The sequence below is a fragment of the Leptidea sinapis genome, chromosome 28, assembly GCF_905404315.1.
Source record: "Leptidea sinapis chromosome 28, ilLepSina1.1, whole genome shotgun sequence".
NCBI lineage: Eukaryota > Metazoa > Arthropoda > Insecta > Lepidoptera > Pieridae > Leptidea > Leptidea sinapis.
The window spans coordinates 10,251,002-10,268,095 of NC_066292.1; the positions used below are offsets into that span (position 1 = coordinate 10,251,002).

At 36.2% G+C, this 17,094-nt stretch overlaps 1 protein-coding gene across 4 annotated transcripts in view; it reads right to left on the reverse strand.

The window, feature by feature from the left end:
* Positions 1–17,094, reverse strand: part of LOC126973181 (endoplasmic reticulum metallopeptidase 1-like) — a 50,207-nt gene that overhangs the window by 4,505 nt on the left and 28,608 nt on the right. For 3 of the 4 annotated variants that reach the window (XM_050820395.1, XM_050820394.1, XM_050820396.1), the window contains 7 exons: positions 15,365–15,467; positions 13,186–13,378; positions 11,494–11,675; positions 9,138–9,284; positions 6,717–6,928; positions 4,730–4,842; positions 744–925 (listed from right to left, as the gene is read on the reverse strand). In XM_050820395.1, the coding sequence (XP_050676352.1) occupies positions 744–925; positions 4,730–4,842; positions 6,717–6,928; positions 9,138–9,284; positions 11,494–11,675; positions 13,186–13,378; positions 15,365–15,467 (1,132 nt within the window). Of the gene's footprint in view, positions 1–743; positions 926–4,729; positions 4,843–6,716; positions 6,929–9,137; positions 9,285–11,493; positions 11,676–13,185; positions 13,379–15,364; positions 15,468–17,094 lie in introns of those variants that run through there. The other variant, XM_050820397.1, reaches the window with a different exon arrangement.

Below are 17,094 nucleotides of genomic sequence, written 5' to 3' on the forward strand. Positions count from 1 at the left end.
AAAAACACTTTTTTGCTATATTACGGGTGCATTTAGTGTCTTGTACATGATTTCCTATTGATTGGACTAACCGTTATGTATATCAATGAAATAAACAGTATTTAATCCGAAGATCTGTTTGACTCACGTCAAACAATCGCCACTAAATTACACCAAGGCAATGGCTGCCAAAAACTTAAGCAACACTGTAAAGGAGCTTTCTTCCGCGTAAAACTTCCTTGGTGCATAAAGTACTTTACGACATACCCGGGCACCTTCAAAAGGAATCCTTCAGAATGAGGGATTGTGCCTACTCTGATTGGTCTCCGTGTTCCATAAAAGAGAAATATATAGGGATTTAACATCTTGACTGTTGCTTCTCAATATATTCTTGATCTAGGCTCATAAGTGAATTTGCTAGAAAGTGTCATAACCATAATGTTAACACCAGGAACAGACATAAAATTATAATGCCTACTACTTTTACAACAAGATCCCAGAAAATGTTCAAAATAATTGTTAAAAAACGTTTGTGTGGTAAAAGTAACATCATAAATAACTTTCTTAATGATACCACAGATCGGGAATGGAGCGACCGCCCTTAGGCTATTAAATAATAGTTTAATTGTACAATATTACTTTGTAAACATGTTTTGATGAAAAAAAGGCCACTGAGTTTGTTGCGCCCGTTCTTCTCAGGTCTGAGGTATTCGTTTTGGAATGGGTGATAGTTTTTGACTTTCAATAAGTGATATATAACTCACGTTGAAGGTTAGTGAGAAGGGCAGTGCGGGCAGGTTCGGTGCCCACGTGGCGGTTGAGTGCACGATCACGAACACGTCTCGTCCGTGGAGCTGAGTGCTCGCTCGCACGGCGCTGTGGAGCGACCACGCCACGAGCCGCGTGTTGTTGTAAGGATGGATCACGAGGGTGTTGTGTGCAGCACCTGACACATGTACAACATAACACTTATGAGTAAACACATACAAAAAGTTTTACAGCTATAACTTAAAAATCAAAATCAAAATTTTGCTGTCAATCTGCTCAGTTATTATATTTTGTATCAATTATTATTATCTCCTTCATCCACTAGTGTCTTCAACGCCAACAACACTTCATTTTACATTTATAATTTTAATAAGTACACCAGGAATAGTACAATAAGATATGCATGTACAGCCACTGTGATAAACATGGCAATATTGAACTATTTATACATAAAATGGCTTTCTCAATTGGGAAATCTAGATCACTCGCAACATACTCTGAAAGACTTACATATTTTAATAATAACTCTGAAACAACATAGGGACATATTGGATTTCCTTTTCATACAAAAGTATTAACAACATTTATGACAACTCCTTTCTTGTGTCTATGTTTAATTTTAGAGTGCCTAGATGCCCACGTAAACCTGTGAACTTATTTGAAAAACCTTCTCGCAGAACTATTTTAGGGATCAATTCACCTGTGTCGCGATTATGCAAAATTATAAACGATTATAAATGCTTAGACCCATTCAGTGATTCGTTGCCAAGGTTTCGCAAAAATGTATAAAAATGTATTGTAAATAAATAATTAATAAGTATTCTTGATTTGTTTAATACGTTTATCTTGACTTGTTAAATAGATTTTGTGAATTTCTTAATTTCATTACATTATAGAATGGTTGTTTTATAACTTATACTTATTTTATGTAACATTTCACACATAATTTAACATGCGGTATTCACCTTAAAAGGTAATGCATTTAGTAATAAGACCCTTGTAAATTAGTATAATAATTATAAATGTATTATTGTAATTACCACTGGTGAATCTAAATAAATAAATAAGAATAAAAAATTAAAGAAATAAAGTGTCAACTAAAATTGATGATGGGAATTACGTACTTACATTTCCATTAAAGAAAAGAGATAAATATAACGATAGAGACGATATAATACAACGATATAGTAATTAACTTTAAATATTTAACTTAAATACTTATATTAAATATTGGTATCCGCTGCGCTCCAACTAGATACCGCAATACCTAAGAACAACAGCATTTTTATTACGGCAACTATTAGATGCCTGTGTGCGTGGCATCTTGACACTCAATGGCATCTTTCAAATTTTGTAAAATACGCTTCGTGTTGTTTTACATTGAAATTAATAAAATACATAATACTTACTTTACCGGAATTTTAGTTTCAATTATTAGCAAAGTTTAACAGAACATGTGGCACGTCAACGTCACACATTTTTTGAGACTGGCTCGAGTACGCCACGCCCACTTGGGCGTAGTATTAGTTGCCGCACTTTTCGACTCCTGCGGTACCTAGTTGGAGCGCAGCGGAGACCAATCCTTAATATAAGCTTAAATAATTAAGATCTTCATATTTTCCGGCAGTTTGTTTTATACTTATTGATATTAAACATTTGAAAAGTATAAGGTGTGATACTTTTTAGTTATCAGAAGGTATCCTAAATGATGAGTGGCGTTTTCAAGTCAAACGATCCAGTTACTTTATACGTGTTATTTATTTGTGCACCAGCGACTCGACTAACACACACAATAAAACTGGTGACGTCATTTAAATTGTAGTGTGATGTATGCTCATTAGTCTGTTTACAGAGGCGTGTTTAGGGTAACTTAGGTAAGTTAGTTTTGTTGATTTTTGGGGAAAAGTGTTTTTATGGGGAATATCAAATTTATAAAATTCTCGTGTCGCGGTGTTTGTAGCTAAACTCCTCCGAAACGGCTTGACCGATTCTCATGTACAAACTCTATTTTTCACCCCCCTAAATGTTAAGGGTAGTCCATCCCAAAATTTATTTTTGTACTTTTTGGCAATTTTTTTTAATTCTATCTTAGTATGATTCAGCATTAAAAAATAGATACAACTTCAAATTTTCGCCCTTCTACGATCTACAACTATTTTTTTATCGCGATTTTTATATTATTTTATTCCATCCACAAATCCGCTATAGGGTTGCAAGATGGCAATCGAATACAATAATTGTAGTACGATAAATTTGGTAGGTCTGAGAATCGGTTGCATCTAATTTTTACCCCAAAAATTTTAATTACTTTATATGGCAATACAACATTTGCTAGGTCAGCTAGTTGGTCTATAAGATTTACACTTTCAAGACATTCTGGGGGATATGATTCTATCATGCATAATTTTATATAATATTGACACATCAATAGTTTTCCTCTTAACTCCAAAGATTTCATATTGTAATGGTCGAGTCATGATTTATAGCATGACATTTCAATATAAACATTATATTATGGGATTCAAAACCGGTGAAACATATTCAAGTCCACTCCGTACCAAAGCATTACGAAAATGTTGAATGTATCTAATTAGTATAATCAACCTAGAATTAGTATGTAAGTGCAAATCAATTGTTAATGTTAAGTTGAGTTGTTGTTGGTATATCTTAAATAAATAAATAAATAAAGCATTGTAAAGAGACACATTTTAAATAAAAGCCAGCTTTTCCAAAATTTTAGATTGATGTCATCAATATGTTTCAAAGTTAATTTCCGCAAAAATAATGTTAAAATTCAGTCATTTATATCACGCGTTTTTATCATTTTGAAAAAACGATATAAAAAAATGTTAAAATTTCAATTAAAATATATATATATATATATATTACAAAATTAATTTAATAGTAGGCTGTATAAGTCTGGAGCCCAAGCCTAATATCAATATCGTAAGATTTAAAAAAAAAGCGACGGGAAACAGGTTTTGTTTTATCGTGCGTTTATTAATTTGCTAAAATTACCCATGTTATACTACTGTTTTATTTACTCGCAATCGAAATGAAAAGCAGAGTTTATAACTCGTCCACAAAACCATTTTATCCTCGACATTACTATAAATATATAAAAGTCTCGGTTCTAAAATATTTGTTTTTTCGTTTTGTGCACTCGTTGTAAAATCTACTAATGTATGAAACCGGTTATGATAATATGGTGATGGTAGCACCTTAGATACACGCATTGTACAACGCGAGATAATAATATGTAATTTGTAACTGTTAGTTGTGGCACTTGGTGAGCATGGGATTTTATTACCAAAGTCTGAATTATTCCTATGAGACTAACAGACATTTTATTTATATTGTAATTATAACGGTTAAATATTATTCGCGTATTGATTTTTATCACTGTATAAAAGTTTTACGGAGAAGCAGAGAGGGTTCACGGCGGCAAAAGCGCCATCTTGCCGCATAATTTATAACTTATCATTGTTATATTTTGTTATCAATGAAAGGTGGAAATAAATCAATTTGGACTAAAGCACTTCAAATCTTTTTTAGTAATTTTCAGTCAGTTTGTTTTTATGTTTCCGTGGCAGTGTCCCTCATGCGCACTACAATGTAATTGCTTGTGGCGACGTCATGAGAGGGGTCGTTGCGTCATGCTGGAAAACGAGCGTTGTCTAACGGCCGTTCCCAATATTCAGTCTCTAACTTGGAAATTGGAATTCACGCGTCCCAATATAAGGCGACAAGAATGACTTATCGGGTATATTGGGACAGCTTCAGATTATTGACAGCTAATTACTGACAGTAGAGGGTAGTAATTTATCTCTATCTGTAGATAGTATATTGGGAACGGCCGTAAGTGACTTCTCGATGTTGTCTTCGCGTGATTGTTTCGTGATTTCGACTAGAATTGCCGTAACTGTGGTTTTTATCCATTGTTATAATTATATGTGATCTATTAATCATTATGTTCCCTCACCCGTCATATCGAAATGTAGATGGCATAGGTCGGCCTCGCAGGTCTTGTTGCGGAGATTTAAATAGTGCTGGTAGCTGTGAGGAGGATCTGTGTATATAAACAGACTGTCCTTCCTGAAAATAAACAGTTAAATTATCTTTTTGAACATCACAAAAGACACCTCGTTCTAATATAAAAGCCAGCATACTGTTGAATTGTTAGTGGTTTACCAGCGTGAGGCTTTTTTGCACAGCATGCCGGATAGATTATACCACTACGGCGCCTATTTCTGCCGTGAAGTAGTAATATGTAGGCATTATTGCGTTTTAGTCTAATGGGTGCCATAGCTAGTGAAATTACAGGGCATTTTTTTTATGGAATAGGAGGACAAACGAGCGTACGGGTCACCTGTTGTTAAGTGATCACCGCTTCCCACAATCTCTTGCAACACCAGAGGAATCACACGAGCGTTGCCGGCCTTTAAGGAAGGTGTACGCGCTTTTCTTGAAGGTACCCATGTCGTATCGTCCCGGAAACACCGCACAAGGAAGTTCATTCCACAGCTTTTTAGTACGTGAAAGAAAGCTCCTTGAAAACCGCACTGTGGAAGACCGCCACTTAACCAGATGGTGGGGATGATATCCTAACTTGTGTCGTGTCGTGCGAAGATGGAATTCGGCGGCAGGAATCAGGTTACACAGCTCTTCGGAACACTCGCCTTGATAAATGCGGTAGAAGACACACAATGAAGCGACATCTCTACGCAACGCCAAGTGATCCAGCCGTTCACAGAGCACTGGGTCCCTGACAATTTGAGCTGCTCTGCGTTGCACGCGGTCAAATGGATCGAGCTGATACTGGGGTGCGCCAGACCAGAAATGACAGCAATACTCCATGTGTGGCCGGACCTGCGCTTTGTAGAGCGCTGGTATGTGGGCCGGCTTGAAGTATTGCCGTGCACTATTAATGACCCACAGTTTCTTCGAAGCCAATTTGGCTTTGCCCTCCAGATGGCCACGAAATTGGCAATCTCTCGAGAATTCGAGACCCAGTATTCCGATACTAGGCGAGGCTTTAAGGGAAGTGCTGTCGAAGAGCGGTGATACGACAAATGGTTTTTTTTTAGTGGTAAACGCGCAAACTTGAGTCTTCTGTGGGTTAAATTGGACAAGGTTCAATTTACCCTATTTCGCGACCTTCTCAAGAGAGGACTCGATAGAAGACACAAGTTTCTCCCGGCACTGCTCAACGATTTCCCGAGAGAGACCTGTATGGCCCGTGTATACGGCATCACCAGTGCTGTCGTCTGTATAGCAATGTATGTTGGAGGTGTCCTACATATCATTGATATGCAGAAGAAATAGCGTGATAGCACACAGCCTTGGGGCACTCCAGCATTCGGGTTCGAGCAATATCCGTCGACAACGAACTGTATGTTGCGCCCAGTGAGGAAGCTGGAGGTCCACTTGCACAAGCTTTCGGGAAGCCCAATGGATGGAAGTTTTGAGAGGAGCGCCTTGGCTAACTGCCAGGCCTTCCCCCTTGCTTTCAATAGCCGCCGCCCATTTATGTGTTAGATATACCAGAAGATCGCCAGTCGACCGACCATGTCGAAAGCCGTACTGCCGGTCGTTGATCAACTGATGACCCTCAAGTTATACCAAGAGCTGGCGGCTGATTATGCTCTCCATGATTTTGGAGAGCAGGGAGGTAGTAGCAATAGGACTGTAGTTTGCCGGATCCGAATTGTCTCCTTTATTTGGATCCGATGGACAAGGGCCGACTTCCATGAATCAGGGACTACGCCTTTTGAATAACAATAATAATTAAAAAAATACTTATGTTACAGAATTTATAAGCTTCATTAGATCATGTATTGCAGTAATTCTCTTGTTTATTACATTTTTAAATTGTGCTAATTGAATTATATTAAAATCTATATCAATATCAACAGAGACAAATGTATTTGAATATAGACATATATTTAAATTGTTTAAGTGATACTCACAGATAGGGGGTGAACCTGGGCCTGTAGATGGGCAGGTTGCAGGTGGGGTGTCGATCGCATGCGTCGTGGAAGCCCCACCGTGAGTTGAGGCCGGCGCGGGTCGCCACGGCGAGCGCAGCGGGCACGTTGTTGACGTCCCACTTACTCACGAGCACGCCGGACTCGCGCTCAGAGACCACGCCCTCTCGCGTGAACGACTTTATCTCTGTGTGCTGTGGAAATTAAATTTTTTTTTACGCAAGCTTGTAAAAATGTTTACAAAAACAAATGCGCAAAAGCGTCAAGAAGTAAATTACGTAAATAAACGATAGTAGTGGATGCTGTAGTGTCGCAAGGACTTACGATGTGCAAGGAACCACACGCCAAAAATCTTCATCCTCAATATGCCCTTTAATAATAATTGTGGGGTGCAGACTTTGTACAGTTATCGTACTAAGTTTTATTGTAACAGAAAAAGAAAATCTTCTGAATGTAGATTTATAATTGGATAGATCTATGGATTTTTTTAAATATCTTCGCAAATTAGATGACAAAGATCGCAACCAAAAAATTCCAAAGTCCACATAACATTTATGTCAAGCTTGCCTTAATTTGAATTTGTTCTATCATAAAAATGTTCACATTATCTTTTTTATGAAAAAGGATTACAAATGAGCGTAAGGGTCGCCTGATGTGAATTAATAACCGCCGCTCACATTTTCTTGCAACACCAGAGGTGATTTCTCAGGAGTGTTAACGGTCTTTTGACAAGGTATACCTATACGCTTTTTTGAAGGTCGAGTGTCATTTCGCCCTGAAAACACCGTACAACTCAATCTACAGTTTGGTTGTACTGTGGAGGAATGCCATTCAAACAGATGGTGGGGATGATAATCCTTACTTTTAAAATAGTAACAATAGATCAAACCTAGAAGTGGGGACAGTTAATTTAGTGGCAGGAATAGATGATGAGCGATGGATGGCATATAATTGAAAACACGCATAAAATGGCATAAAAGGCATTTATTTTCTCAAAATTGATGCCTTTAAAATTCTTTTTGATGTCATTTCTAATATACTAGATACTACTACCGCTTCGGAAACAAATGGCTCTCTAAGAGAAAAGGCGGCGCAAGAAACTCTCCAAGAATTCTTTTTTTTGCGCTATTTTCAATAAAAATATACAATATTGTACAGTCATTTCTATCGCTATAAAATAATCATAATCTAGTCCGAGGCTGTCCGATCACTTAGATATTCAGCTGTGGAGTAATAGGATTTACGGCAGGGCCATTGTTTTATAAAATATTTAAATTTATTTATAGATAATACCTGAACAGTGGCTGGGTCTATTTTAAAAGTGTATGCATTTACCCTTAAAGCTATTATGTATCTTATGAAGCCTACTAGAATTAGTTACAAGCAATCCCTTATTTCTAGTGTTATAATACACAACACATTTATAAATATTTTAAAACTAGCTGACCCGGGAAACGTTTTGTTGCCATATAAATTGTATTGATCTTTTCCATGCTAGTTGATAAGAGATGGCGCTAGTTGTATTCATTAGTAAAAATCACACTTCTTTTATATTTTGTATAATTCACATTATAGTTTTATAAATTATAGCCTATTTGTTATTCTGGTGTGTAAGCTATATTATTGTAAAGTTTCATCAAAATCTATTCAGCAGATTTTGCGTTAAAGAAGTTCAAACATACATCCAGACATACAAACTCTCACATTTATAATATTAGTAGGATACTCACAAGGAGTAGCGATTCTGTAGTTTTGATTATTTTCAAAAATTGTTTTTGCAAGTTTTACTACCTACACACGAAGGAAACTATTAATATATATTTTAATGATTTCTGTGCGACGCTACTCAAACTAATAATAATAATAGGTGGACTTTGATAATTTTTTCCTTACGATATCTACATTTTTTTATGCATGTCAGTATATTCGCCTGTATTTATGTTTGTAACGAAATCATTGTAAGTGATTTTCATCCGCATCAAGATATCCGATTTACTCGAAATTGTTGTTGAACTGTCATAACACTGAATTCGTTTTCACACCAGGATCACAAAGATATTGGATATCTAGACACACATACGATGTGTGAACGAGAAGAGATTAAATTATAAGTACTTTAGATAATCTTCTGAGACTAAATTATTAAACCACTTACATCTTAATGACGAATCCAAAAAATACTCATTGGACTGATATAGTGTTTCTATGTGTAAGTGTAATATGGACAGTTTATTTAAAAATATATTCGATCTTTTAAAGAGTGTTTTTAATGTGAGTTAAACTGGAATTTATTACTTATGCTGATATGCTATTTTATGTCATCGATCGATCAGCTTGCTTCGAAATGTTTGTGTATGCGTGAAGCAAGAATTACGTGAAATTAGAGAGAACTTTTGAACTTACAAACCAATGGTGCCTCTGTATTGCCACGCCGTCGTCTTCATATGGGCTGAATGGTATGAACATGATCGCCACACATGGTATAGCCACACATGCAACAGACGCCACAGTTAGCAGCCGTCTTGATGAAAACAGTAGCTCTGTTCCTGACTACAAAATAACAAAATTCAGTGCATAAATAGTTTTTATAATAATATTATTATGAACATCGCCCAAAAAGGCTTTTATAATAGAGCCACTATGATCCCTTTAAAACAAAAATCTTATAAAACAATAATTATGTAGACGATGTAAACTACAGTAAAAATTTCAACATTTATGCAGATCAAATTTATTCGGCCAACTGGGACTTTTGATACCGCGTGCGCCCTGTCTGCACTTGCCAAACCTAGATACGAATATATAGTGGTGATTCAGCCTAGAATCACCATAAATGGTATGACCACACATAATAACGCCATGTTGTTAACAAAAAATAATATTTTGTACATAAATATTATAACAGTTGGAAATATGAGATATAAGCATCACCACAAAACATGACCACACATATTACAGCTTTGAAGTACGTATGTATTTGGTCTATTAATTAAATTTTAAAGAGGTTTAGGTTATTTAAAAAATCTTTTTCATATAGTACCCATGTATAAGCGTCATGTAATAGGAGTATATTCATTTTGGCTGTAATATTTTAATTTTTTACATTTAAAAAAAGAAACAAATTAGTAAAATGATGTGTCCAGCTTCTTTTTCATCTCCATTTCTTCCTATCAATATGAGTTCATCTTGTGAAGAATTTCCATACATTCGAAAATTTTATTATATATATGCTTTTACAAGAAGATTCCAGAAAATGTTCAAAACAAAAGTATTACGTTATTCAAAAGACTTGTTAAAAAACGTTTGTGTGGTAAAGGCTTCTATAAAATAACTACAATATAAATGACTTTCTTAATGATACCACAGATTGGGATTGGAGCGACCGCCCTAAGGCTATTAAATAATAAGTTTTACACTATTACTTTGTAAACATATTTTTTCGATGAAAAAAAAGCCCGCTGAGTTTGTTGCGCCCGTTCTTCTCAGGTCTGAGGCATTCATTTTGGAATGGGTGGTAGTTTTTGACATTCAATAAGTGATGTCACATCCTATTTTGAACAAAACTATTTGAATTTGAATCATAATAATCGAAAAAATCAGTGACAGGAAGATTGATTTGATTTTAAAGATGCACCTCTGTGCGCCCTGTTACTGCCCTGGAAATAAGCCACAAAACAGTTTTGATCCAATTGAAATAACTTAGATACAATAAAAAGCTCCCTGAAAGAAACCTAAATAGCCGTGAACTCATTTGGGATTCTTTATTGAGACGTTATTGAAGGGATTGATAACTGGTGATAAAAAGTGGATCACGTACGACAACAACGTCCGAAAAAGGTTGGTTAGGCTTCACAGACTGTGGCATAATAACAACTGATGATATTAAAGCAAAAAGTCGAAAAGAAGTGGCCGAAATTATCAATAGAAGAGGAGTCTTTCACCACGATAACACTTGAACACACAGAATTAACCATTCGGCAAAAATTAAGAGAGTTAGGCTGGGAGGTATTAATCAATCCGCCGTGTAGCCCTGGTTTTGCCATTGACATCCAGAATTCCAACTGTTTCGGTCTTTTCAGAATTCTTTAGGAAGTGTCATACAGAGAGGACTGCCAAAACAACTTGTCACGTTTTTTTTTGATCAGAAGTACCAAAATTTTTATAGCAACTGGATCATGACACATAATATATAATCAAAATGAAGGTAAGTATACTTTTAAAGAAATGCTTGAGTTTTTATATATAAAACGAAGAATTTATATCCACAACCCACATATGGCCGGTTTCATTTCCTATGGACAGTTCAGGATTATATCTAGAACGAAGATTTTGTCGTATGTTAATAGATTCTTAATTTGCATTTAATATTATATAAATCTTAATTTCCAAATCTATACAGTTTGTTTTTTTAATTATTCCCTCAATTCTGGGATTAAATATACAAATTCAATTTATTAGGTGAGCCAACCGTCCAAGTGACGCATAATCGTAAATCTTGGCATGTCTTGTTCAACTCTCAGTTTGTGACTCCATCTACAGGATCTACTTTACAGCTGATAACCTTCTCAACCACAATAGTTGCATATTAGGAAATTTACTTGAATGTCACTCTTTCAAATCTAAACAGTTCGTTATTTTTAAGAGATATTTAAGTATATACAGTATACTATCAATCTTATTTTTCATATTTACACCAACAACATGCAACAGTATACAAATAAATAACAAATATATTATATAGAATCCAAGAAATACTCACGACTGGCAATGCAACTAGCACACAGCACAGAATACTTATTGCCGCTATGATATAGTCAGGGTTGCCACGCGGCGTGCGTCCCATTACCGGCAACATTACCGCGCCCACACGCAGCGACAGTGATATAGCGAACAGCGTAGGTAACAGAGACAGCAATACTTCCAACGTCAGGTGCTGCCAACCTAAAACAAATTTATTTGTCAATTATAATAAAATAAATATTTTAAACGCATTTTTTATAGTTGTATGGCTATTACTTGTTCTTAACAACGGCAGATGCATTTTATTAGTTGATATTAAATCAGCCAATCCGTTGCACAGGCAGATGAAAATGTCAAGTAGTATTTTTAGTAGTAGATTTTATGGTAATTAGTAAAAATATGTCTAACTTGGAGAAATAAATGTATATAACAGAGAAAGAATTCAGACTTAAAAAGTACTGATGCAATTTTTCATAAAATAAATAAAAATGTGAAGTTTGAAAATTGACATTTATCGCCATATCTCATTGACGTACCAATATACAACCAGACTCACAATCACGCTTAAAAATTGGGTGAAGCAAAACTTTGCCTATCCGTCTATTAGGCAGAATTTTAGCTCAGTTGTGCTTCCACCGCGCAATGACAGTGTTCAGTTTTACTGAACACTTTGTCATTGCGTCCAAAACTGTCCAAATAACAGCATTAAACTTAAAAATTATGAAGTGTCGTACTTCAGGCAAGTGCCCCTTTAAATTAACAAAATTATATAAATAACTTGACATTTTTAATCATATTGCTAAATAATTACATTTCTAATAGTTTATTGTACGCCAATGCCAAATTTACATCAATTCTGCTCTGAATAACGGCGTCGCTTGTCAAATATTTGAATAACCTAGACTGTATGCACTTTTTAAAGAATAATTTCTTTCTCAAAATAAATTTATTTCTCATAAAAACAAAATTTATTAAGAAAAAAACTATGGAAAAAGACGCACCGAACAGCTGACCTGCACTCCGTTAAGCGATACGTAATAGTAATACACAAACACGACAAAACGACATATAAGGTATCGTACCAATGGGTTTTACCAGTGGGCTTTCTTTGTACGGTGGTACTGTTACGGGCCTGCATGGGGCCTATCCTGCAGGGTGTTCAGAAGAGTGTAGCCTGCATGATGATTAGCAGTATGTAGCCCTGCAGGCTGAAATCTATTGAACGTCTTGCGGTCTGTAACCAGCTCTTCGTCCTGCTTCTGTGAAAGCTACCCGTCGCGTTGCACTCTACCATACAGGGAAGTGCCGGAGCGCCCAGGTGAACAAAATTGGGAGCTGACCACCAGTACTAAGAATTCTCATATGAAGAACCTTTTACGTGTGGGGTCTCTTTTACTTTGACCGACCAACACTTACGTAGTGGAACCTATGTACCAAGTGGCGCCCCACGTTGGGCGTTGGGCACACCGGCGTCTTTTTCTGCCGCATTATTGTTTCAGTTTGAAGGACGACCGTAGCCACTTAGAAATTTGGGTTTTTCAATAATACTAAGCGCCACTGCAATGTAATAGGCAAAGACTTATAGCTAAATGTTTGCTGGTCTCGTTTCTAACTTTCTCTCATAAAAAACCACGACAAGGCACCGATTATATAGCGCTGCGTGCGTCACCCTGATACATATATGGAATATAGTAAACAATAATGCACTCACCACTCATCCTGACATATCTCACAAGAGTGATTGAGACGAGAGATCCGACGCTCATGCAGAGCAGGATAGTGCTAAAGATATAGCGCGCGTGCGAGAGAGACGGCGATACAAGCATCAGCAACAGCAACACGGTGAGTAGCACGCGAGTGGCGGTATGGGCTTGTATGCAGCGGATACTGCGATTCAATCCTGTCTGCAATAAAACTTTTTATATAAGTGGACAAACGAACATACGAACACGATTTTAAATGTCAGTAAAAGGAACCACCACTTAGGAAACAATTACGCCCCGAGGGAGAAGAAACTGCGCATTAAATTCTCCAAGAATATTTTTTTCAATATATAAAAATTGCGCAATAAATTCTCCCGGTATATTTTTTTCTAAATGTGAGTCGTTCGACTGTCCAGAGGACTTGGCATCGATATCAAGAGCCTGGTTCCGTCAGTAGAATGCCTGGGTCTGGAAAATAACTGCTTCCCGGTGAACCAGGCATTGAAAAATCGCAAAATCTTCTTATGTCGATCTGAAAAAGACTCTAGAGGAAGTGAGAGGTGTGCAAACCAGTTTATGAACTGTCAGGAGGAGGCTTCTCACTGCCAATATAGTCGCTGTCTAGCCCGGGGTCCTAAATTACTCCGCGGCACCGAGTTGGCAGATTTAGCTTCGCTCGAAATTGTGCGACGTGTACTCAAGAAGGTAGCATATGTACATAATAATATAAAATACCATATATTATAACTAACACGATTATTTATACTACATCAGTATAGCTTCTCTTTTTATTAATCATTCGTTACTGCTTGTTTTCGAAATTTTCTTTCCGCACGCGCATAACGTATGGAAGCAGTACGGTTTATAAAATCTCATGTCTTAGTGGCCCCTTGGGTTTATACAGAATAACGATGAGTACTAATAAAAAAAACTATGTTTTATGCGTGTATTGCTTCCCAGGTAAATATAATATTGATATTGTAACTTTCCAAGACTATTCGTGTACGCTGCCTTGATTTTATTTGAATTGAGCTAAGTAGTCCATCCTTTTAAATAAAACTAAACCTAAGAAAAAATATTGGCCTATTACTATTTAAGCTTACGACGTACTTTGTCGGTAATATACTTACTTCATCAACCCTGATTACATCATTTCTAATTTTCACTAACTTATGGATATGTTTATTCATTTTAGGTATTTTGACAAAAGTCAAATCTATGGTTACAGAGTTCCTATTACTTAAATTTTTTATCTGTTACTTTTTGCAATTTAAGAAAAAGTACTGAGACTGTCAAAAACGTTTTAAGAATATTGGATTAGCGTAATTGTATTAAGTTCGAAATTGATGTAAATAAATTTGTAGCTATGTCTTCTCGTGATTGTGAATTAAGGCCTATCATAAAGCCGGAATTAAGTATGTATTACATAATATTTAATAGATAAATGTGTGAGTTTGGCGACATCGGAATCCATAGTAAAATGACATGATGCCACTTCTACTAGTTTTTTCTGTTCTGTGACGATAACGGTCGCGCTCACCATTCTGGCGATGTGGAAGCGTATATTCAAGAGGTAGGGATTCGTCGTATGGATTTGCCAGTTTGGAGTCCCGACCTCATTTGGGATGTTCTAAAACGTCGACTAAGATCGGTCGTGCTTGCGACTAAGCCCGCTCCGCAAAACATCAAAGAGCTAAGGAATGTAATTGCTGCGCAGTCCTGCGCAATCCACAAGAATATTAGTTAGTATTTAACTTTTACTTTTTATTTTTATGTTAGAAAAAACTTAAGTTTTTAGCCTGCTTTTTTATTTAAGGAACAGATACGCAACAAACTGTTTAATCTCTGGGATCATTTTTCATTAATTCCATTGAAATGTTATGACGAAATTGTCAGAAACTAATTTTTGTTTATATATTAAATTTAAATAATCGGAAGATGCCAGTGAAACAGGTTGTTAGCCTAGGTGCCCGTTTTTCTGCAAAATAATGTATAAAAATCGTTTAGGTGTACATAGAAGGGAACATTCGTTTTTCGACTGTAAACCAATAGGACAATTTTTGATGAAATATTATATCAAGTGAACTCAGTGATTGTAGCGTTTTGGTAGCGGTCGGATGTATATTAAAATAATGAGACTCAGTGTATCGTGTCCGGGTTGGTAATAGAAGTTAAAATGTTAATAACCTTCCTCGTCCGCCAAGCGTCGAACCCGTGCGCCACGCATACAGCGGTCACGAAGAAGGGGATCCAATAAAGTGGTACCACCAGCCATGGTCTACTCAGATACCTGAAAAAGAAAATTTATTTAGATTCGTTTTGCGATTATAATCTGGGATTGCTTTTAAGGAATAAAGTGATCAACATCGCCAATGTTTATTTGCAACACCAGAGGAAGTAAGTTAAAATACGATATGGGCACCTTGATAACAGTTCGTATTAAGCCTTAGAGGCGGGAAACGCACCCATGATGCCCTACATTGTAGCAATAACAATGGGCGGTAAATATTTACCACCAGGTGATTTTTTGTCGTATAGGTATGTATATAAATAGCACAGATAATTCAATCTAAGGATGATTGATAAGATGGCAGTGACACTGCATAACAACCGGCCCCACCCCTTTACGTTTCTCAGTCCGCCACCGAGAGTCACAGTGATAACATTGTCCGGGTTAATAATGTCGTATTGTTCTGTTTCTTGTTGTATTGAAATTGTGTGGAAAGTGTAGTGCAACGTCTAGCTTCATGAAAGATGGCATTACATTTCACAGGTAAATAATTATACCATCATCACCTAATCAAATGCCGTATTGTTCAATGAAATGGTGTGGAAAGTGTAGTACAACGTCTAGATTCATGAAAAATGGCACTACATTTCACAGGCAAATCATTATACCATCATTACCTAATCACAATACCGTATTGTTCAATGAAATGGTGTGGAAAGTGTAGTACAACGTCTAGTTTCACGAAATATGGCATTACATTTCACAGGTAAATAGTTATACCATCATTACCTAATCACAATACCGTATTGTTCAATGAAATGGTGTGGAAAGTGTAGTACAACGTCTAGTTTCATGAAAAATGGCACTACATTTCACAGGCAAATCATTATACCATCATTACCTAATCACAATACCGTATTGTTCAATGAAATGGTGTGGAAAGTGTAGTACAACGTCTAGTTTCACGAAATATGGCATTACATTTCACAGGTAAATAGTTATACCATCATTACCTAATCAAATTGCCGTATTGTTGAATGAAATGGTGTGAAACGTGTAGTGTAAGGTCTAGTTTCACGAAAGACGGAATTACATTTTACAGGTCAATCATTATACCATCATTACCTAATCACAATGCCGTATTGTTCAATGAAATGATGTGGAAAGTGTAGTACAACGTCTAGTTTCATGAAATATGGCATTACATTTCACAGGTAAATCATTATACCATCAATACCTAGTCAAATTGCCATATTGTTCAATGAAATGATGTGGAAAGTGTAGTACAACGTCTAGTTTAATGAAAGATGGCACTAAATTTCACAGGTAAATCATTATACCATCATTACCTAATCACAATGCCGTATTGTTCAATGAAATGATGTGAAAAGTGTAGTGCAACGTCTAGTTTCATGAAATATGGCATTACATTTCACAGGTAAATCATTATACCATCAATACCTAGTCAAATTGCCATATTGTTCAATGAAATGATGTGGAAAGTGTAGTACAACGTCTAGTTTAATGAAAGATGGCACTACATTTCACAGGTAAATCATTATACCATCATTACCTAATCACAATGCCGTATTGTTCAATGAAATGATGTGGAAAGTGTAGTACAACGTCTAGTTTCATGAAATATGGCATTACATTTCACAGGTAAATAGTTATACCATGATTACCT